General features: G+C 30.8%; 2 protein-coding genes and 1 long non-coding RNA gene across 3 annotated transcripts; 1 reads left to right on the top strand and 2 right to left on the bottom strand.

Moving 5' to 3' along the window:
• Nucleotides 1-124: 124 nt before the first annotated feature.
• Nucleotides 125-3484, bottom strand: LOC100783247 (3-ketoacyl-CoA synthase 11). The gene is made up of 2 exons (XM_003549739.5): nt 3067-3484; nt 125-2436 (listed from the first exon to the last, which is right to left on the bottom strand). Exon 2 carries the CDS (start codon nt 2426-2428, stop codon nt 896-898), a length of 1533 nt encoding a protein of 510 aa, XP_003549787.1. The 5' UTR covers nt 2429-2436; nt 3067-3484; the 3' UTR covers nt 125-895.
• A 13820-nt stretch (nt 3485-17304) lies between these two features.
• LOC112999953 (uncharacterized) lies at nt 17305-17887 on the top strand. Its single transcript, XM_026126401.2, has one exon. It carries the CDS (start codon nt 17409-17411, stop codon nt 17607-17609), a length of 201 nt encoding a protein of 66 aa, XP_025982186.1. The 5' UTR covers nt 17305-17408; the 3' UTR covers nt 17610-17887.
• Nucleotides 17888-20066: 2179 nt separating this feature from the next.
• On the bottom strand, nt 20067-24194 carry LOC102661405 (uncharacterized). Its single transcript, XR_419068.4, has 4 exons — nt 24063-24194; nt 23250-23348; nt 22186-22333; nt 20067-21921 (listed from the first exon to the last, which is right to left on the bottom strand). It is a non-coding gene; the product is annotated as an uncharacterized lncRNA (long non-coding RNA).

The raw sequence follows: 24194 nt of genomic DNA on the forward strand, positions 1-24194 counted from the left end.
GGAGAAAGAAAGACAAGAAGGACTTTTATATCATTTTTTTTCACGCATAAAAGCTTATTACTAGAGGAAAGGGAGAGATATGCAATACACTAATGCAAGAGCAATATATTTCAGATACCTGGTATAGCCATGAAGCTAAAAATTACCTCATATAGATCATGAATTGTTACAGATGCTGATACAAATTACAATGCAATAATATACCTTGGAATTTAATTTTCAGCATCAACACACTAAAGAATTGAAATGGAATTGTTCAATTCCAATTTCATTAGAGAAATTTGGAAATTCATTTCAGATGCCCTACACATTTTACTACCACAGTCCACAGACCAATGAGAAACACACCTCACGGCAACCAAAGATCAAGCAGCCGCCATTGACTAGATTGGATTTAACAAAAACTACCCACAAGTTAGACCTGCTAAGTGTGTGTTTGGTTCTCCGTCCAACCACCCCAAACATCTGTTCATTTCAAAGCTGCCTCTCACATACTTCTCTGTTCAATGGTCTCAGAGTACGTGCTGCCAACAAACTAAACACACTAATACACGGGATACCATAATAAAAAGGATAAAACTTAGAGATGCACTTTCTGAAGTGTTTTTGGTATTGCTTTCTAATTAAAATTGAAGTTTAATCTCGGTAATCTGCATAATAAAGATTTGCATTAAATATCAACACAAGTTACCGAGGTAAAACTTTCAATTCTTATTAGAATATATCAAAAACATCTAAAGAATTGCATCACATCTAAGTTTTGTCCTAAAATAAAATCCTAGAGTAATCCGAAATTAGCAATGTATTACAACAACTTTGCAGGAGAATTTCACCAGTCCAACAGCTACCACCTAATGCTGATAGTGATACACAAATATTTTTAAAAAATAATTGTTTAAATGGTAGATACCCTAGGAACATCGACTGGAAACTGGTCGATCTCATCAATCCAAGGACTTTTCTCTTTAGCAGGGTTGATGGTCCTGAGAGCCTTCCACACTGCACTGTTACACTTGAATCCAGAACCGAATGCAATTTGCCATGTTCTGTCTCCCTTTTTGATCCTCCCTTTGGCCTCAGTGTAAGCCAGCTCATACCAAAGTGAACTGCTGGAGGTGTTTCCGAATCGATAGAGTGTCATTCTTGAAGGCTCCATATGCCAAGGAGATAGCTGCAAGTTTTTCTCCAGTTCATCCAAAACAGCTCTACCACCAGCATGGATGCAAAAGTGTTCAAAAGCTAGTTTGAAATCTGGAATATAAGGTTTGATCTTCATCTTGAAAATTTTCTTCCCTACTAATGTGGCAAAGAATAGCAGCTGTTCAGATGTTGGAAGTACAAGAGGCCCCAGTGTAGTGATATTGGTTTTTAAAGCATCACCAGCAACCGCCATCAAATCTTTTGACAAAGTAACACCAACCTTGCCATTAGCATCTTCTTCTTGGGTTACACAGCTAAAGCACTTTTCATCAGCACCCTTATGAGTGCGAACCGTGGTGACCAATCGGTATTTGGATCTTCTTCTATCCGAGCTTTTATTGGAGAGCAGAACTGCAGCTCCTCCCATACGAAATAAACAATTAGAGACAAGCTTTGACCGATCGTTTCCAAAATACCAATTCAACGTGATATTCTCCATGCTAATGACCAATGCATAGGAGTTGGGATTGGCTTGGAGAAGATCTTTAGCAAGATCAATTGAGATAAGCCCGGCACTGCAACCCATCCCACCAAGATTGTAGCTCTTTATATTTCCCCGAAGCTTGTAATGATTGACAATCATTGCCGAAAGTGATGGAGTAGGGTTGAACAGACTACAATTTACAATCAGAATTCCAATGTATTTAGGCTTTACAGCGGTTTTAGCTAAAAGCTCATCAATGGCACCAAACATCACGGTCTCGGCTTCTTTTCTAGCTTCTTTCATTGAAGGGTTGGGAGGAATGTTGAGGACGGCCTCAGGAAGGTAAGTGTTCTCCCCAAGGCCAGATCTCTCAAGAATCTTCCGCTGGAATTCAAGATTTTCCTCCGTGAAAGAACTGGTCAACCGGGACTGCTCTATAAATATTTTTTTCGTGCACTTCCGAGATTCTTCAGGCTTGTAACAGGAGAAATTGACAAGGTACACAGGTCGAGGACGAGTTAGAAAGTAGAGGGTGGACAGGAAAACAAGGAGAGTTAAGCAAAGAATAACAGATATCAAGTTGTATTGTAGATGCTCCCAAAGATCATACAAGTCTCGGAGGGAGAAGGTAGAAAGCTGGGCTGCAATCAGCACCACAAGGGGGGAAAGGCAGAGGTACATTCCATGGGTGATGAGGTAATGATAACCAAGCTTGACATACTTCAACTTAACAGACTTCTTGAAATCAGGAAGGTTTCGCGATGAAGATGCCATCAAGGGTTTATCTGGCTTTGCATCTGTCATTTTTTGCCCTGTTCAAAAGTTAAATCTACTTTGGTTAGATAACTAGCTGTCTAGCTTTAACCAAAAGGCTTTTTTCAGCATAGAACATCGTACAATGGCAACAAATTGGCACCACAAGATCCTTTTTAGTAAGAATTTCTACTAATATACAGGGAATAATCGCGAATATAAAGCTTGCTTTCTTTAATATTCAAGAACAAATCAGCTGGAAATGAAAATAGTCTGTGCGTAGAGAACAAAGTTAGAGAAATTGAAAAGGCCAACCCGCACAAAATGAACTGAAGACAAACCTCAATTTGATTGTTCATTTAAACACATCCATGATCCATGTGTACAAATACAACCCCTTATGTTTATTCCTTCTACACAAGAAACCCAGACACTCCTTGCTAAGAATTTGACATCATATATCTATTCATCCACGTTCATGCAAATTATAATCAGATGCGATTATGCTAAACACGGAAGAAAATAAAAAGGCATTGACTAAAAGCAAGATTTCGATTTCTCTAACAGTATGCAAAAAAAAAAAAAAACCATAAAACAAAGCAAACCAAAAAAACACACAGAAAGTGAAACATGAAAACTATAAGTGACGGAAGAGAATTTGCAAGGATGCCCAGTTCCCAAAATCACACCTTGAAAAGCAAAGCCAGCAGATCCCAGGAATGTAGCCCGAAGAGAGAGAGAGACGTTGATTGTAGACCAGAGAGACGAAAGAAAGAGAGGAGGAATAATTGTATTATAAATGTATGAATATGTAGAGAGAGAGAGAGAGAGAGAGATGATGACAGATAATAGAGGGAGGGATTAGGATTTAATGGGATTTAATTTTTGAATGAATGAGATTCTGAGGGTTTAAAGTGAAATAAATAAATGTGAGTGATAATGGTGGGGCGAGAGAGGGAATCGGCAAAAGCATGGACATAGCATGTTCACTGTCCACAGTAACAGTAGCACGAGAACAACAAGAGACGAGGAACAAAAATCAAAACCCAAGCCAGAGGCTGACCGTAGAACTCACTTGCACTGGCTCTAGCGAATCAACGAACGCTGAGATTAATTTCGCCGCTTCTTTGATTTCCAGTTAAAAATATTCCAGGACATATTTTAATATAACTTTAACAAATAAACATAAAAGTCTGATCTATCCATAATATTACTCTTGCTTCAAACATGTCCTCAGTTATAGTTTTTTTGGTTTTAAGCTTTTAAATCGCAATCAGTTTGCAGTTTTTTTTTCTGATTTTAATTTTTTTTGTCATTGTTATAAATTTTTTAAAAGTTCACTAAAGATGTGAAATACTTTATATGATTTTTTAAAAAAGAATGCATTCGCAGAATAAAAGCAAAAAGATTCAGGTTTTTACAAACTTTTTGGGTTAAATTTAAGAGTTTAAAGAGTGTGTATTGAAAATTTACAAGTTTATAATATATAATAATTTTTAATTAAATAATAATATAAAATTATTTTATTTTATAAGTACATAATTTTTCTCTAAATTTAAATTGGGTCATGATCAAATTAGACAAAAAATAGTTTATATTTAGTTCATGATTAAAAATTTAAATCTTCAATTGGGTTAATTGTATGTTTGTTGTGAATCATGAGTTATAGCAAGTCAAGAAAAACAATCAATTTAGACATGAAATGGGACTCAAATTTAAGTCCAATAAAATTTGTTCTTTACAAACTTTGTGTGGACTAAGTTCAAATCGATCATGATGAATTTAAGCTTAAAAAAATCAAGATTTAATTCATGCAACAAAACTAAAGTTCAAGTCTTATCTTTCAATCATCAAGAAAGTTCAGGTAAGACTAATTGCATGCTCAATGCATATATTAGGCTATTGCTAGTTGAGAAAAAAAAATAATCCAAATTTTTAAATGAGACCCAAATTTAGTAAAATCTCAATTGTTGAAGTTTTTGCATGTTAAGTCCGAATCAAGTTAAAAAAAATACATTTAACTTGTGTTTAAAATTTAAAGTATGAGTCTAAAATTTCATCAAGCGAGATTTATGCTAGAGCAATCACAAACTCAATATGGATCGAACCTAGAAGCTCAAATTCAATTTAAACTTCTAAAATCAATTCAAAACTTAATTTGTATAGCTTATGTTGAGGGTTAAAATTTAAAGTCCAACAACAAGACCTTCATTTTATTTAACAATCACATTGAGGTGTGAATAAGCTTTAATGTGAGTCACCAGCTATAACAACTCAATATAAACAATACAAATTCAATTAGAGCTTTTAAAATGATGCTTAAGCTTAATGAAAACCTAATTTATACTAATTAAGTTAAAATAGAACATGAATCAAACTAAAAATATTTAGATTTCAAATCCGTCAACTTAACTCCTTTTATCACCTTTAGTGAAGACTAAACAAGAGAGTAAGAAAAAAAGTAAGAAAAGAAAAAGATTTATGGAAAATGAAGAAAGAAAGAAGGAACTGTTAATAGGAATGAAAAAACTTCAAGACTTTATAATTAAAGTCTTTTTTTAAGCGCCTTAAAATTGTGCTAAATTTCATTTAACTTTTCTTTTATTTAAAACAAGTATTTTTAATTTAAGTTTAAAAATTAAAAATTGCTATCTAATTAGAAACTATGCTTTTATGAAGTAATTATTATTCATTATTATAAAAGTAAAAAAATTATTATAAATAACAGTATGCGATTGAATGAGATATTTAATTTCTCGGTACATGTATTATTTATTCATTAAAATTTACTATTACTAATATTAACGATGATGATGCTGATTCTACATAAATTTCTTTTGTTTCTTAATTATTACTCTTACTTTAAATAGCTAAAGTTATATTTTATATTCGCTAATTAACTATATAAGAAATATTTATAAAAAAAAAACTATATAAGAAATATCTTGTTTTATTCGAAACATCTATAACTTTAAAAATTTAAACTGACATGTGGTTAGTTATCGAATTCAAGTAATACATATAAAAAACATCTCAACTAAAACTAAAAGAGTTAACTTTATTAGATTATAGTTTATACATGTTGGCTCGAATAAGATCACATTCCATAAAATATATTTATATTTGCAGTCTTACGCACACACAAAATGGATTTTATTTTTTTGAGAGACACCAAAAGGATTTTTAAAATATAAAATAATTCCAATTCCAAGTGTGGTGCGGACGTGCAGTCAATTATAAATTTATAATTTTAAAAACAAATAGAAAGTGATTTAAAATATATATTCTCAAAAGTCAAAATGCTTGATTTATTGAGGAAAATAAGTTACTTATGTTTCCAATATTTGTTTTCGTCTTTCTTAATCTTTAAATTCGATTTTTATCTGTTACATATTATTGATTATAATATATTATTTATTTTTCTGATAAAAAAATTAAAATATCTAGAGAGTGAAGCACTCTCTTCACAGTTTTAATTAGAAAATTTTCACTAGTCTTTCTATTATTTCTTTAAGAGGTATGTTACATATCTTTTACATAACTAGTTAAAAAAATATTTCTCTCAACTCAACTATCTTAAACTACTTTATTTAATTTATATACTCGATTTTCTTAATTTCTTACCTATCCCAAATTAACATTAGCATTATAATGCAATTTAATTATTTATTATAAATTTAAAATACAATTTATATATTTAGAATATTTTTATTTATTTATAATCTTAATTATATTATAATTTCTAAATTTTATTTGTTTTGAATTACAATTACAATTCTATAAAAGTAAATATTTATCCTGTATATTATTATTTGTATGGTACAGATGAACTATGTAGATAAAAAGTTACGATTTAAGTATTTTTTTTAGTCAAGTTTATTCTGAAAATGATCTTTATCTTATTTTTAATTTATTAAACAGTTAATTTTCAAAAAATACATTTAAAAATTGTATTAAATTGATGATATTTCATTAATAAATTAGTCCTAGCCTACAACTCCAAGTACTCTTCATTTATTTGTGGACTTGTAATTTTATTTTTTTTGCTGAACTTTTTGGGGATTGTGATAAGTTGTAACCTTATAGTGGCACAACTACAAGTACTAATAACTTGATTATTTCAAAAAAATAATGAATTAATATATTTTTTTACGAACTTAATATGTATTTAGACATGTCACTTTAAAACGATAAATGTCATGGCATGCTTAAATTTATATCATAGCATAAAAAAATAATAACAAAAACTATTTTATTTTTATTAAATACCTTTTTTCCAGAAGAATAATTTCATTGTATTAACTATATTTTACATATACTACGACCTTATCTATGCCAAAAAGGAAATTTCAACGTAGTATCCCAGTTGCCGTAGGATGTTAGAATTATTAGGCCATTTTGTCCGTTTTCACCAAGATATTTGCGAAAAAGGAAAATACTATTTTAAGCAAACATTTTTTAATTTTATAACTTTTGAAAATAAATTTTTTAAATCAGTTGGAAACTTTCTCTCAATTTTTTTATTTTAAAAATACTATAAAATTAATTCTTTGTGCATACTTTTTTTTTATTTAATTTTCAAACTTTTTAACCATATTTCATTCTATTGGACCGATATGGTTGGGGTTTTGACCATTTGCGTGACGGGCACCGTTGCGTTGCCTCTCTTCTGGCACCACCACCGTTTGATTTCGTTAGGCTGCGTTTCGGTCATTTTTTTCCGGATAAAACAAAAGCACACGTCACTATACGACGTCGTCAGTGACACTACTTTTCACTTCGGTTTTTGCAGGATATTTATTGCTCTCCCTACTCCCAAAATCATCTAAATAGGCCGATTTTGTCGACAAAAATTTTTCCTCAGCTTTCTCAATGAAAAATATTTATTTGTAGTAACTAACAATATTTTCGTTCCCTAAAAAAACAATATTTTTTGTGTGTATATATAAGTATCACATATCTCAAGTTTTAATGTTTTTCTCTTTGTGTCTTAAGTCTTAAGCTTATCATTATTTGATTTATTTTTAAAAACACACAGGTCATCTACTCTAAAAGTAAAAACCATACAGCTCATTAAAGATTTCGGTCCACGTGTTAGAGTGGCAAAGGCCATTAGGTCCCCTTATGATTCTGACTTGACGTCTACATGTGACACCGGCTTTTGAAGAGGGGGCATTTATAGCTATTGGCTTCTCCATTAGTCCTAATCATATTAAATTGTTTTGGCAGAGAGGAAAATATAGGATAGATAAACATAAAATTAAGGAAATAATTAAAGATGTCTAGTTGAAGATATGAATAAAAAAACAGAGTAAAATATGTAAAAAAAACAATACAGTGAATTCGATTATTTTAAAAATTATTTCTTCTTTTTCTCTTTCCTATTAAATAATAGTAAAAAATTCATCCTTCCCTCCTTTTAATTTCTCTGCCTAGTTCTCATACTTCTTTTTATTTATAGAAATTAAACATAAATATTAAATATTTATAATAACCATATTCAATTAGAGCATCTCCAACAGGAATTTCTTAATTGAAAAAACTATATCTTACAAATAAGAATTATATTTTTTTCAAAGAAACTATTTCTTATGAATAAAAAATAATATTTATCTAATAGAAATAAGCACCAAACCGCAACAAAAAGAAGGAAAAAAACCAAAATGAACATTGGGGAAAAAGATGAACAACAACATTACAAGATGAATAGGAAGATAAAAAAAATTCACAACCACAACACCTCCATGTCGCCATCGTAACGCTGAAACCACCATGGTGCCACCACCACTTCGCCTTCCCGTCATGGTCGTGACTACAAATCTCGGTCATGCTGAAGCCTACGCCACCTTCATTCCATCGCAACACCTCTATGTCATCGTCGTAGCCACTAAAACCATCATGATGCCACCACCACTCTGTCTTGCCGTGGTGGGTGGGTTGTAAATCTGAGTCAAGGCGAAACTCCCTTTGCTTGTGCCACCACAATTTCCACTCGGATTCGCAAAACTTGACCACTGTGGGCGTCGGAGGAGGAAACCCAAAGGCAGGGAAGGGAGTCAAGAGAGGTACAGAGGAAGACGAAGAGATGAGGAGGCAGGAGAGACGCTCAAGGAAGATGTTATAGAAGAAGATGCTACAAAAGAAGATGACTACGAAAATTTTGGAAAATGAAAAAGAAATATGGGTTCACGGGAAACAAAAAAAATATTGAAAAATGAAAAAAAAACTTTGTAATAAGTTAATTAATACAAGTTAATTATAACAATAATTTCATTGGAAACCAAAAAGAGCCATTGCAAACTGCACAATTAGTATTATGACGGTTAATTATTATTTTTTAACATTACATCATTTTTTTACCATTACCTTAAAATCAGTATAAATATGGGTTCAATTGATATCATTTTACACACAATTTGTTCAACTTATACTTCTATTTCTTGTTCATATTAAGTCTCAATTTTCTTTATTATATTTGAAATGGATTTCAATATTCAATATTACTATAATCTTTTGCAAAATCAACTACTCCCTACCGGTGACAATTCTCAAAATCCCAAACATTATATGTATCCACCGTTTCCAATCAAATCCAAACATGTGTTATAAGCCTCCTTCATCCAATGGGAAGTCCCCTATGAGTGACAATTTTTAAAATCCCCAACATTATATGTATCCCCTAACAATGAGCTCGATTTACCAATCGGTCTAGAGAGTATTCACCTAGATGAAGGAGGAGAAAAATTGACTAAAAAAATGTCGTATACCATTCTTAGTGTAAGAGGACATAATTCTCATCCGATCATGGCTCAATGTGTCAGAGGATGCAATCCTAGGAGTTGATCAATCATTAACCAAATATTGGTCAAGAATCAAAGATTCATATAATAACAACGAAAAATGCATCCAGTTTTCAAAGAGGGAAGATACATCATTAAAATCTAGATGGAATCAAATGCACCCTACAATTTAGAAGTTTATAGGCTGTTACAAACAAGCATTCGGTAAAAAAAGAAGTGAGAATTCAGAGAAGGACATTATGGCTTTTGCATGTAAGGTTTTCTAGCAGGATGTAGGTAAAAAATTTGAAATTGAGCATGCTTGGCTATGTTGAAAGGTGAACCAAAATAACATGCATAATTTATGGATAACTCTTAAAAAAGAAGCAAGGTTTATGCTCCGGGTGCATACTTGTCTTCTTTTAACCTGGAGATGCCCATTGAAGTCGATGAATATGATACAACATCACCAATATCCCACCCAACAGGACAAAAGACATAAAAAAGGAAGACTAAATCAAAAGAAGCTACAATCGCTAGTCCCAATCTCGATTTGTCTGGCATAGAAAGTGCAATGAAGGAGGAAAATTCCAAATACAACAAACTTATTGAGTTAAGGAGGCTCAAGAAAGGTGCATGGAGTATGAAATTCTCATGAAAGACAAGTCTAACATGTCTGAAAATCAACGCCAAGATCACAAAAAGTATTGTGACTATCTTAGGCAGAAACGAGGATTTTAAATGAATAATTAATTTTAGTTGTCTATGCTAATATTGTCTTTGTTAGTTATTTTTAGTTGTCTATGTTAATGTTGTTTTTTTTAGTTAATTTTAGTTGATTTAAATTTAGTTGTTATGTATTATGTACCTCTAGCTATTAATAAAACTAGCCGTTACAAAACTAGTCATTACTAAACTAATCATTACAAAACTAGCCGCTATAAAACTAGCCAATACAAAACTAGTCGTTGTGAATGATGGTATATAATTTTTCAATCTTTTCTCATTCTCGCATCTTATCCTAAAATTACACAATCTTCTTAACTGATTTCCAACATGTAAGTTAGCCATACAATGGATTCAAACATCAATTTTGATACGCTTTTGGATCAAATCATAGATGAAGAACTTGAAGACAACACCGATGAAGAAGTCATAAGGTTGATACTTCAGAGCCAGCAATAAGTTGACACCACTTGGCGTAGACAAAGAAGAAGAGTGGTGAATCAGAATCGCAATAAAGGATATAATCGATTGTTCAGTGATTATTTCTCACCAAATTCTGTATACACAAATACTCAATTCTGAAGAAGGTTTTGCATGCAAAGGTATCTGTTTCTTCGATTTGTGGAGGCCTTCACCAATCATGATGAGTATTTCCAAATGAGGGTAGATGCAAAGCGTAGAAACGACTTATCACCGTTGCAGAAGTGCATTGGTGTTCTTCGTATATTAGCTTATGGCTTACCCGTTGACAGTGTGAATGAGTATATTCAGATTGCTGAAATTACTGTTGTGGAGTGCTTACAGAGATTTGTATCAGACATCTGTGCAATATTTGGGGATGAATACCTAAGGAGGCCAAATGACGAAGACACTAGAAGACTACTACAAATGGGAGCAATATGTGGCTTTTCAGGTATGTTAGGTTCCATTGATTATATGCACTGTGAATGGAAAAATTATCCAGTTGCATAGAAAGTTCAATTTTGTCATGGTGATCATGACATCCAATAATTATTCTTGAAATCGTGACATCACAAGACTTGTGGATTTGACATACATGTTTTGGTACCATGAGTTCAAATAATGTCATTACTGTGTTAAATGCATCTAATGTGTTTGATGAAGTTTTGTTAGGATGCACGCTTGCGATGCAATATGCAGTGAATGAAACCTAGTATGACATGGGGTACTATCTAGCGGATGACATTTACCTAGAATTTGCTACATTTGTGAATACCATCTCAATGCCAAAAGGAGAAAAGAGAAAATTATTTGTAGAACGACAAGAATCAATAAGAAAGGATGTAGAGTGCTCCAATCTCGATTCATAATTATATGTGGTTTGTCAAGTTTTTGGGATGCTCATACAATGAAGAATATAATTTATGCATGTATCATATTACATAACATGATTGTCGAGAACGAATGACACACATATCAAAATCATATTGATTACGATAGTGAAGGTAATGACATGTCGATAAATAAAATATATTCGGGTGCTTACCCTAATTTCATATTGACATACCTCCAAAGGAGAGCAAATGTTCGTCATAGAAAAAAATAGTGTCAACTTTAGGTAGATTTGGTTAAACATATTTGAGAACGTTTTAGAAAACAAAATAATGAAAAATTAGTTTTATGTAATGTTATGTATTTCCCATCGTTATGTTTTATCTTCAATATGATTGTGTTTAATTATTTAAAAGTGTGAGTTTAATAATTTAATAATTCAAAATTTGAATTAACTATTTTATTTCAACCATAATTAAGTGAAAATAAAGAAAATATATAAGTGTAAGTTTAATTATTTAATAATTTAAAATTTGAATTTATTATTTTATTTCAACCATAATTAAGTGAAAATAAGAAAATATAAAAGTGTAAGTTTGATTATTTAATAATTCAAAATTTGAATTAATTATTTTATTTCAACCATAATTAATTAAAAATAAAAAAATATAAAAGTGTGAGTTTCTTAAAGTTTCTTAAAATTTCTTATCATTATAATAAAATTATGTATAGATTTCTTATAATGACATGACAATATGCGGATCACAAAAAATACTTTGAGAACAAAAAAGTAACTTAATAAATTCACTTAAAAAATTATCATTAAAAATGTTTTTAACTGAGTTTAATTTCTTGATCTGCTCACTTAATTTTGGTATGAATGAATGTGAATTTAAATATTCAATTACAATATATGTATTGTTTTTTTTTAATGAAAGATGTAATGATGCAGCTTTATTGATAACGACAACAAACTTTTAAAGTGCAATATGTATTAAATTAAAAAATTTGTTAACAAGCACTTTAAGGTATTAATGAGAAGATCTTGAGCAAAAACTAAAAGTCATGTTAAAATATAATGGAGGGAGTATATTAATAATATATTTTTATAAAAATGATTTTAAATATCTTAATTAATATTTAAGACAGTAAATAACAAATACTTCAAGGTAATGGTGGTAGTTGTTATTGTATGTGTTAGCATGTGGCATTATATTATATTTGCAGTAACCTGTTTTTATAACTGGTATCTAATTAATCTTTTCTTAGAGCATCTTCATCCTAATATCAATTATTTGGTTGGGTTTTACATGTAAACATAGCTCATTTTTACTCTTCTCAATAAAAAAAAAACTCATATTTATATTTCTATTTTTTTAACCAAAAAATTAACATGGCCCCACCATTTTCAATTTGAAAATCTGTGCTAATTTGAGAAACTCCAAAGAGAACCAATATCGCTGCATCCCTGGTATCAGTTTGGAATCAATACTTGTTTCCTCAAATACCGTGCACAGATTGTCAATGCATATATTCTTACTGTCGACTCTCTTTTTTTAAATAAAATAATATTTTAGATAATGATTTCATGTTTTAGCCAAAGATAAATTTTATATATTGATTAAGAAATTCAAATATCAAATTAAATCAAATCACTTATATCAAAACTTATGAAACATGAACAACAAACATGACATGAATACAAATATATTGAAACATGACTGGAGTTTAAAATATAGAATATGGTCGGGAACACCACACATATAATCAATATGATAAAAATCTAAATTAATAATCTTTTTATTTAGATCACTTGTATCATATATATTAAATAATTATATTCAAGTCGAATAAAATTATTATAGGTGACAATCTTTCAAGTATTTTAATATTTATATATTTATCTTAAAATAAATTGTTATTTATAATTTTCAAATGATAATAAGTCTAAAATAAAAATACAAAGAGACATTACTCTACAATCCAAGAACTTTCAATAATACCAAATAAACCTACTCATAAAAAAATACCAAAAAACCTGATTTAAGGAACATATATAAGGACACAACAATAGAAAAAGAAGCGTTGGAAACACATGGTGGGTTGCTAATCCATCCTTGCTATAGGATCACGTATCTTCTTGTTTTTCTAGATTTAACTTCATATATATATCTTCCTACTCCACATTGTTTTATACAAAAGGAGTACCACTTTTTATTTTTGGCGATAGCATAGGCACAAAAATATCGTAGCACGGGACAAATAACTACTAGTAATTGGTAAGAAAAATAACATAGCACGAATATGCGAAGTGTGGCTTGCGATCGATCTTTTACGTTGGGGACCTTAACGTACCCTTTCTGCTGTAGATGTAGACTCAAATGTCCTCACGCTTCTTCTCCCATTAGCTCCCAAACCATTTCATGTTTACATAGATTCGATATTGTTAACTTTATGAGATTTAGCATGTGCTTCGTAAGCTGCCACTTAGGCATCCAACTAGGATTTGTTCTCTCGTGTCTGACGCACACTCATCAACGTTTGGCCGAATTTATCCACGTGCCTATCTCCTGCATTCAAAAGCATCAAAGCATATCCAAATTTGTTGGCATAAATGGTTTGACTTTTTGTTCTTTTAACCAAGATGTGTAGTTGGATTTTCAACTTAGACATAATGTCACAATCAATGGTATCGTTTTATTTCAAAATGGATCAATTCAATAGAAGAAAGATTAATTAAATATTAAATAAGAAGTCTTATATATCTCCGGATTAGACTATAATTAAAAAAAAAAGCATCAAAGCATTTAACCTTAACATTTCCAATCACTATATATACTACAACAGCCTCTGCCCTTTCATTCATCGATTAATTAATAAGAAAGTGAACCCATATTTTAATTTGGTACTTTAATATCCTTTCTATTTTAAACCATCCTTTTGCTTTTACTTTTCTTTTTTTAGTAGGAAGTAAAAATGGGGCCTCTGGTTCACACAAATTTGCATGACGAAGATGTTGTTTACTATGATCAAGAATGGTGTGCTTACCAACCCATAACTCTGTTCGACGGAGAACGATGACGATAATGGTTACGATGATTATGCTCCTGCAGCATCAAAGATATTTAAGATCAGATATTTGTGACATGCACCAGTCACGACTGAAGCTGTCTGTATGAAAACCCTAGCTAGCCTGTGTCTTTAATTAGATCGAGTTAGGTAGAGGAAGAACTAAGAAGAAACATATATATGTAGAAGTTTTCTAAAGATCGGGTTAGTAATTCTAGTTATTGCCATAGTTTATAGTGTGCCTTAATGCAATTAATTATAAAATAATCATATCAGATTAGTGAGTCATTTGGCCGAGAAGGAGTTATGTTACTTGTATACTGAAGTTATACCATGATAGTTAGTACTATATAGTACGGATATGAGAAAGAATTACAAATAATTGATAATGCATGCATGTTTGACTGCTTAAGTTTTCATCAAATAGTTACAATGTGCGAGAAATAATTTGAAAGTGAGGTGATTAATTACCATGATATCATTGATCTAACTAAAAAAATCACGAAATCACACCTGGAAAGCATTATGGACGTGCATAAGGTTACCGACTTTTTTTAATTTCCTTATGCAGGGTGGTTGAATAAACTAATTAATAAACTATAAACTAATTATGTAATTCAGCTATACTAATTTAATACTGTTTTTAGTTTATCGAATCATTAACAATATACTCGTATAATTTTTCAAGAGTAATATTATATAATTATTAATTGTTGCATTGATAAGATATATTTAATAAAATCATAAATATTTCTAAGAAAACCAACAACTAATGAATGCTTGATAACTGATCACCCCAAATATATAATAACTATCGCATAATGTCGCCATTCATTTTATTTATAAACTAGTAGACGTCTCCACAATCGCAGTAAAAAAAAACAGAAGAAGACACCACAATCATCTTTACTCACAGAATATTTATTGTTTTGGGTGTTGTAAGCTAGCTTTCGTTTTTATATTATATTATGCATAAATCTAATAGCTAGGATTAATTAGTTTAATAATCAAAACAGTTAGCTAGTGCTCATAAGGTCAGGTACTTGTCTTTTTCGACGAGAACGAACCCTTTAATAATGTTTTTCATGTTGATGTACTTACATCAAATATTTTTATTTTATCATTTAATTTTGTTTATAATAAGCTTTACTTTACTAACAAATACATAAGATTTTTTTTTTTATGGAAACAAATGCATAAGTTATATCACCTTTTTTTGGAAGCAAAATATATATCACTCAAGAGTAAAACAATTTACCCTAATGTAATAAAATGAGTTTCATATATAATTAATGTTAAAAGTTAGCATCAATAAAGAACATAATTTTTTTAAAACATATTTAGTGTCTTTGAATCTTTAGGTATCCTTACAAACTTTAATCTTTTTAATCAAGTCTTTATATTACAAATTAACATTAAGAATAAAATACTTAATTAAGCATGTTAGTAATTAAGTTCAACTTATCCTCGATCTCTTTTAAGATAAATATATGAGTTTATTGATGAGAACATTTATTAAAAGAAATAAGTATTAATGGTTGTTTTTTTTTTCTTAGGTTGCAAAATGGTTTAGAAATTTGAATATACAATATTAGTTCTTCCCATATCTTGTGCCACATTAAGTTACTGTATCCCAAAGTTTGTAAAGTTGTTTGAACAATTAAAAGCTAATTTGATGTTTAGATTTTAATTTTTCAAATCAACAATTGGTGGTCTAGTTAAGTTCCCAATTCTTCCTAGTGGCAAAGGTATTGTCAATGCAAGAAACACTCTGAAACAAGCAATTTGATGAGTTCGAGAGAACAGCTTAATAGGCACAAACTTACCAATTAGGATGTCTCGTTTCATGTTTGTAGTAAGGATCGTTATCAGGTTATTTTCGAGATGAATTTGATTGGTAAGTGCCTAAATTTTCTATGATCGTGGGATGCAATTATTAACCTGCCGTTAGATTCTCTTCAAAATCACTGTTTAATTTCCACCACTACTCTTCATGCTGTCCTTTACTTTTTGTATCATGTTTGATAATGGAACTTACTTTTGTTCTCTGTTTTCCCCGGCCATCAGCAACACGCTGAAGCCTTTTCTAAGTTATATTTGAACTTACAAATTAAGGAATGCAACACGAATTCAACATCAAGGTAGGCAGATGAGACTTTTCTTGATGAGGATGTTGCAATTAGAGATGTTAGGAACCAAATAACGCCAACATGGTCAAAATAGTCCCTGTTTTATATATATATATATATATATATATATATATAAGTCCAAAGTCTAATATTGTGTATTTGGAAGCCATTGAGAAGTAAAGAATCATGTCTGAAATTAAAAGTTATAACTACTAGTACTAGCCCTCCCTCCAGTAAACTTATACATGAAAAAACTACATCTTAGATGTGGAACCAAATAAGTTGTAAAAATATCAGGTGACATACCTTTCCAACGCAATTAATAATAATAATAATAATAACTTGCTTAAAAAACTCACTAGGATAAGAACCTTGTTAATTAATTCCAACATGATACTTTTGGTGCAGATAACAAATGATCAAATCGAACTAATTCCTCTTGTCGCCGCATTCCACTGGCTACAGAAACAGGCCGAAAAGGGAAGGAAAGAAACAATATATATAAAAAAAAAAACCCACTAATTCACCTAAAGAAAGATTCCATGCTAATTAATTAATATAGGCATAGAGCTAAATACAACATTAAAAGGCAAGCCACTAGTCTAAACTCAAAATCATCCCCTTGCTGCCCCTAATCTTACACTTTAAATGACCCAACCTTTCGTTGAAGGATTCGCTATGCTATTGCTACCATGCAAGGCTCCAACACCACCATTATGTTGACATTCCTGGCTGGTATCTCCAACAATTTTGCTGAGTTGTGTCAATTGGATTTCCTACGTGGCTGGAAAATATAGCACCACACATCCTGGGACAGGGTCATGCTCACACCCCAAGCATAAATCCACACACTTCCCTCGTGCCTTGCTTGTGCCAAAACGAGGTCCACACTAACCATTCCCCTTCCCCTTATATAAACATCGACTCTCTTCCCTACACTCTAACTCAACTTACACCACTAGTCTCTCATTCCTTCCATTTCTTCTATCCTAGCCCCTAGTTCAAAATTCCAATCCATCACACTAGTCTAAAAAAATGTCATTCACTTCCAAGGTCATTGCCCCGTGGTGCAAGAAACATGGGAATGATGATGTTGTCGATGCTCCTGCTGCCACAACTTTCATTGGAGGAAATGTTTGCAATTGGCATGGAGATTTTGTAAGTTTTGTCCCTATTGCATACATGGAGGGCGACGACGATGACGACGGTGGTTATGACTATGCTCCAGCAGCATAAGCTACATATATGTTTGGTTACCTAGTACGCTATCCAACTTGTACTGACTGACATATTATAATAGAATGTCTGCTTCTATTCTTAATTATAAGTTTGGTGCCAATTGAAAGCGGTTAAGTCAGAAAATTACGTGTTAGGTGACTTTATGTTGATGTGTAGGCATGCACTATCAATTATTTAACAGCTAGGTTTGTTATCCAGAATGAGACACTGAGATGTCGATTAAATATGAATGTGTTGCTGATGAAATGTAGTTGATTAATTTATGTTATCCACCATAACTTGCATCGTCGTCTTGATTTGACAATCTAGATGCCATAAATTAGCTAATTTAGTTTCCTTTCCGTCTTAAGTTTCTCAACCATTAATTTGTTTTTCATTATGCATGAATATGAAGTTGCTTTTAAAGGAACTTCTAATATACACTCTTTTTCATTTTATTTTTACCCTGTTTCGATATTTTTATTTCCATCCCTTTATCAGATGAAAAAGATTTTCAATATATACTAATAATTAAAATTACGATAAAATAATACCTATTTGTACAATAAAATATAAATTATTAAGCCTTAATTGTTAATTTTCAAGTCATCTAGCAAGAATTTACTTTATATATCAAGGAGTGGAACGCTTGTAACCAAATGAAATGCTTTTATTTATTTTTAAATGCAATGTTTTAAAAATCAAACCAAAATGGTGAAGACACTAGTTTATGATTTTTTGGTTAAATTACGGTCGAATTGATAGTAATTGAATTTATATTTTTTAATATTATAGTAGTAAAACATTTTAATTAATAAAATAATATAAGATTATGAGAATTTAGGATCTAATGTATTGTAAATTAATATAGATTATTAAATTATATGTTTTATAAAATAAAGTTATAATAATTGAAAATAATTTATACTTATATGAAATTTTTAAATGCATGTTTTAAATTATTTTAAAAATATTTTATATTGTATTAAAAAAATAATAAAGCAAATCGGTTTTATGTACGGTTTTTTTATTGGTTTAAGACTAATTTTATTTACCTGTTCTTACCAGCTATGAGATGCTTAGTTTTTTTTTAATCATCCAGCTAGTCACTAAATAAGTTATTAGTTTGATTAAATAAATCGATCAGTCTAATGTGATTTTTAAAACAATAATCAATAAAAAAATATGCTAGAATGTTACAGCCGCCATTGACAAATAATAACATGTACATGATATTTGATCTTGGTTTAATGACTTAATTCTTCAACAAAATAATGTTGGCAAAGGAAAAATAAGCTAATGTCACCAATCGTATGAGTTATGAAAGACCTGAATAGTAGCGTGGCCTATTTTTCTTGTAGAAAACTGAAAAGGAACATACTAAAAGTACATATAAAATTATGAGCAGAAAGAAGAGAAAAATATAAAGAATACAAATGATGAGATTAAAAAAAAAAAATAGAGAAACTAAATAAATTAGAAAGAATCGTTGAAATTGGAGCGTCATGAGTTGTGAGTTGTAGCAACGTTCCCGTGGTTGCGAAACAAGTACGGCAAGCACGACGTCGTGCTTAAGTTAGAAGATATAAAGACCTTGTTTGGCAAGAGAAAAAAGGCAAAAAAAGATCGACACGAAGTCAAAAGCACTTCGTTAACGCAACGAAAATTATTTAGATCTAAATTTGAAACTTGAAAGTATAAATATTTTAAAAGATTATATACAATGTATAACAGTTTTATAGGATTAATAAGTTATAAATATACATACTACAATATTTTAAATTATTGATAATATAAAGTTTTTATTCTAATAAAGTATAATCATTAAACTCTAAATTTAATTTAAAAAAATTTCTAATTATATTAATAAATAAAAATATTTTAAATATATATTATTTAAATAGACACAATAGTAAATAAAATTAACAGCACTTTTGATTTATCAATTCAATCTCTCCAAGTATTATAATTGTACAACTTTAATATATTTATGGATTAACATTTATTAATCACTACTATAATAACATTTTTTAACGATGGTAATTTGGACTTTCAATGACGATTTTTTACCATCATTATAATCAACTTCATTAAAAGTAAATTTCAATTAATGACGATTCTAAAAAACATCATCGTCAAAAATGTAAATTTTGTAGACAATTCTAATATAATAACCATCTTAGAAAGTTTGTTAGACTTTGTATTCTAAGATGACCATGATATAATAATCGTCTTAAGCTGACATTCTTAGACGATTGTTTAAGAATTGTCTTAGAAGAACAGATATTCTAAAACGGTTGTTTAAGAATTGTCTAAAAAGGTATGAAGTCTTTTTTTACACCTCTAAAGCACACTTGAGACACTCAATGTAGCTAGAGCATAAAAACAAATAATATGCTAAAAAGTTGATATCATAAATGTATTGATTATCATAGCATCATTCCATGAATGTGAGCCAAACATAACACAACTTTCTTACTTTTCAACCCAATATTGTTGTAAACTTCTAATAACTCTACTTTAAAGGGACCAAAATAAAATCATCCAAATAAACTCTACTTTAGTCATATCTATAATGGATATGGGATTTCAACAACAATTAATGATGAGAAATTTATTCACAAAATTTATCATGCACCAAAGGAAATAACACTAAAACCAATTTCTCATCTTATGTTGAAGACAAACTTCTATAATGATGAGTAATTTATTCACAAAATTTATCATGCACCAAAAATTGCAAAATCATCTAATGAATTTCAAAACATTTTCTCCTTTATTCTTCCTTAATAAAGCCACTCAAATTCTTTCTCCCTTTTTTTTTACCCTTAGAGTTAATTTTTGTTTCACAGTGACTCATGGTTTTATTCCGGGGACAAACATCGTTATTTCGGTTGTGCTAGACTTTTGTTGCCACCTACAACGTGCACATGGTGCTCTTTCAATTGTTATATTGGTAGGTCAGCCCTTGTAGAAATTAATGTCTATGATTAATACCCCCCAAAAAAACACTACTAGGTTAATCTCTACTAGGTTTGAAGACCCTAAACTTTCTCACCAACCAACCAAACACAAACACTGTTTTAGAGAGCGGAAAAAATCGTAAGGACACCTATCTACGAAGATCAGCATCGCACTAGCAGTGGCTTTGTTTTTGACAAGAAAGTGAAACTTTCTCTGCATTTTTGTTACCACCAGTGGCCTTGGGAATCTTAATCCTTAACTTCTTCTGGATGGTCCTGCAAGGAATGACGTACGAGGTTGCAATTACAGATTAAACTAGCCTAGAAGAACCAATTGGAGTTGAGCACAAAGAGTATGAGGTTAGTGGAGTAGGGACGTGCGTGCAGCGGAAACAATTTAAACATGCCATCTACAGGAGAAAAAATAGTGATCATTTAATAAATAATATTTGAAAGCATGCTATATACTCCCTCCCATTATAATTGTAAGTTTTAGATTATTTTGCACACATAAAAAAACTAATAAATGAATAAAAGAATCAAAGTGAATGTCAGAAAATCAAATCATCTCACCCAAATCTCACCCTGCACATCTAGATTCTTTTATAATCATTTTACGCTCAAACTCCAAAAGAAATTAAAAAATATCACAAAAGGAACTAGAAAAGGAAGCAAAATCCAAGAGAGAGAAAAGATGAAAATGAATTTGAAGCTAACTAACACATATAATTAGGAAAACCTAGGGATTTTAAAATTTAAGGAAACTAAAACTACAGGAGACCAAAATAATTCCTTCCCAAAAATTAAAAGTTCTATTAAGAACTTCAATGACAAGTTATCACGAATGCCAATATGACAAATTATCATGATAATAATACATTATAAACAATATTTTTTTTCTTCTGAACAAAGCAAATGAAAGGAAATCTATATATGATGTGATTTCCAAGAAAAATAATGCCAAATTCTCATTTAGGCCTTGTATTAAAGTAAATCACAAATATAAAGATATTAGGGAGTTCTACACCATAAGATATGCAAGAAAGCAATACAAAGATAACAATGATTTAATGCAATTCTCATGTGCTGATGTGCATCAAAATGAATTGAATGAAAATATCCAAACATGCCTGAAGTTTCTTTGCAATGGCCAGAAAAGGTTGTACGTCGCCTCTAGTTCCAACCACAAGTATGACAATTTGTAACCATGGAACAGATTTTTTTGATTTTGAACTAAGACTTCCACTCACTGTTGACTCGACAAAAGATTGGAGCTCTAACAATTCTGGAGCAACAGATGCACTCATTTCTATATCAACTTCAACAGTGCCATCATTTTGTATCTTTACTAGGTTAGTCGTCAGTTGCTGAGTGGCAAAACAATAAAGTGTTATGAACATGCAAATAATTTGGAAGCTCTGATGCATAAATCACAAATACAGTTAAACATTTCAAGAATAAAGCTACAAATCACATATTTCAAATAACCTAACCACATGTCAAGATTGAACAGAACAGTCAAAGAAATATTAATATAAACTTTTTGGTGAAACTTACCCCAACTAGAATAAAAATAAACAAACACGACTTTGGAACTTAAGATCATCCACAGACAAAAATAATTGCAATACCTTCGCCCTCTCAGACAGCTTGTCCAATATTGTGTCCTGCCTAGGGAATCCCTCTTTCCTGTCATTGATCTAGAAAGAAAAATCTCATCACCAACTATAAGTGGGTTCCTCTCAGTTCCAACAGGGGATGTGATGCAATGTTCCAAACCTTCAGGAACAGAATTGGACATACAAGACGTATAAAATTAATCTTCCAAAAGAAGCAAGTTAGAAACAGTAGTCCGTGAGGGCAGGACCAATAGCATTTGACCAAGATAGGAGGTGAGCACACAATTATTTTAAAAGGAAATAAAGCTATTAAGGTCGAAACTAATTTCAATGGAACTCGGTATTTTAGATTTAAACTTGTGAAACTGTTAGGATCCATGGATAGAAAACAAAGAACAGAAAAGATAGATTTTTATTTCCTGATAAAAAATGAATAGAACGAGGAGAAAGATCTCTCCTCCAAGAGGAGTCTCTCTTTCCCAAAGGGTTTAGGGTTTCCCTTTTCTACAACAACAAAGCTAATGCTCAGTTTTCAATCGATACAAAAGAGAATGTCACCACTCTTTTCTACCCCTTTCTTTCCACCCTCTCTTACTAACTACCTATTTTCTTAACTAACTGTTGGTGCTTGGGAATCTCTAACAGAAACTAAAAATACAATGGAAACTACATATTTCATAAATATGAAAGTGTCAATCTGGATAAGACCTTACACAAAAGGCAACTAACTTAGACTCAAGAAATGCATAAAGGCTTTCGAAGAAGAGGCTCAATGAATAATCTTGTAAAGCTAGGACATATTTTTTTATCTACATATGAATCTCCCCTTCTTCCCTCCTCAGACAAGGCAACTAAATTCACAAGATTTTTTAGAATTATACAGTGCTCTGGAGTTAGCTTTCCTTCAAGCTAAATCAATAAAGCATTCATCAGATAACAATAGAACCTAAAGCAATGCCTATTTGACAGTCATAGTCATAATCAACTACTTAACACAAGAAACTATAAAACTAACTAGCACAAATTCAAAAAGAAAATTCCAAAATAAACACAAAGCATAGGCTAAATAATTTTACCAAAGCATAGTTCCTTGCACAAGTCTATCATATCCTCTGCTGACTAAAAATTTTGTCCAGACTTTTGAGGAGATTGAAAGTCCAGATCATATCTTTTACCTATATCAGGGAAAAGGCATATACCCAACAGTAGAATCTGGTTAAAATTATTCAAAGATAAAAGGTGTCCAAAAAGTAGTAGGTGTTAGGTTGTTAGCAACTTAGCATTAGAAAAAGAAGAAACCAATCAACAGTGAAATATTATAATATTTTGTAGCAAATTTCCATATAAATTAATTATCTAGTATTAATATTAAAAAAAACTTAAATGATAGTTTAAAGGCTACTTAAGTGATGGTGAGAGATAGAGATAATTGCAAAAAAAAAAAGGAATTGAATGAGAAATCTGGCTTATAATAAGCTCAAATAGTTTGTATATATCAAATATAATTAGCTAGAACTTGTGGAGACTAGAAGTGCAATGCAATTCTACATAGTTTATTTGTTTATTTATTTATCAGCAAATTAAAATTCATATAGAAATTGAAAGATAAGCCATAACACAAGGAATGTCATATAACCAATCACCTTAAGTCCTTTACATTTATACTTTAGTTTATAAACTAGTCGATATGTCCCATTCAATCAATACAGAGAATTAATCACATATATAGCCGTTGTTTATTTCAGGTAAATCTCGATCATAACCAATTTCATACATCAATTTTTTTTCACCTTCTTGCCTATGAGAGAGAAGAAATGAATAGAAGGGTTGAACTGATCATGATTCAAAATCCTGGTTAGAGCACTACAGGTATATAGTGTAATTCAAACCTGTTTCCCACGATCCCATGAAGACTTATAATTAACTTATCCTCCTCAGGTGTAAACCCGTCTTTTCTAATATCGGGTCTTAAATAATTAATCCATCTCATGCGACAACTCTTGCCACACCTTAGAAGCCCT

This window comes from Glycine max, chromosome 17, assembly GCF_000004515.6.
Source record: "Glycine max cultivar Williams 82 chromosome 17, Glycine_max_v4.0, whole genome shotgun sequence".
NCBI classification, from domain to species: Eukaryota; Viridiplantae; Streptophyta; class Magnoliopsida; order Fabales; family Fabaceae; genus Glycine; species Glycine max.

Bases quoted from the DNA above. Each gene is read 5' to 3' on its own strand.
- LOC112999953 (XM_026126401.2), top strand. From the start codon at position 17,409: ATGTCATTCACTTCCAAGGTCATTGCCCCGTGGTGCAAGAAACATGGG.
- LOC100783247 (XM_003549739.5), bottom strand. From the start codon at position 2,428: ATGACAGATGCAAAGCCAGATAAACCCTTGATGGCATCTTCATCGCGA.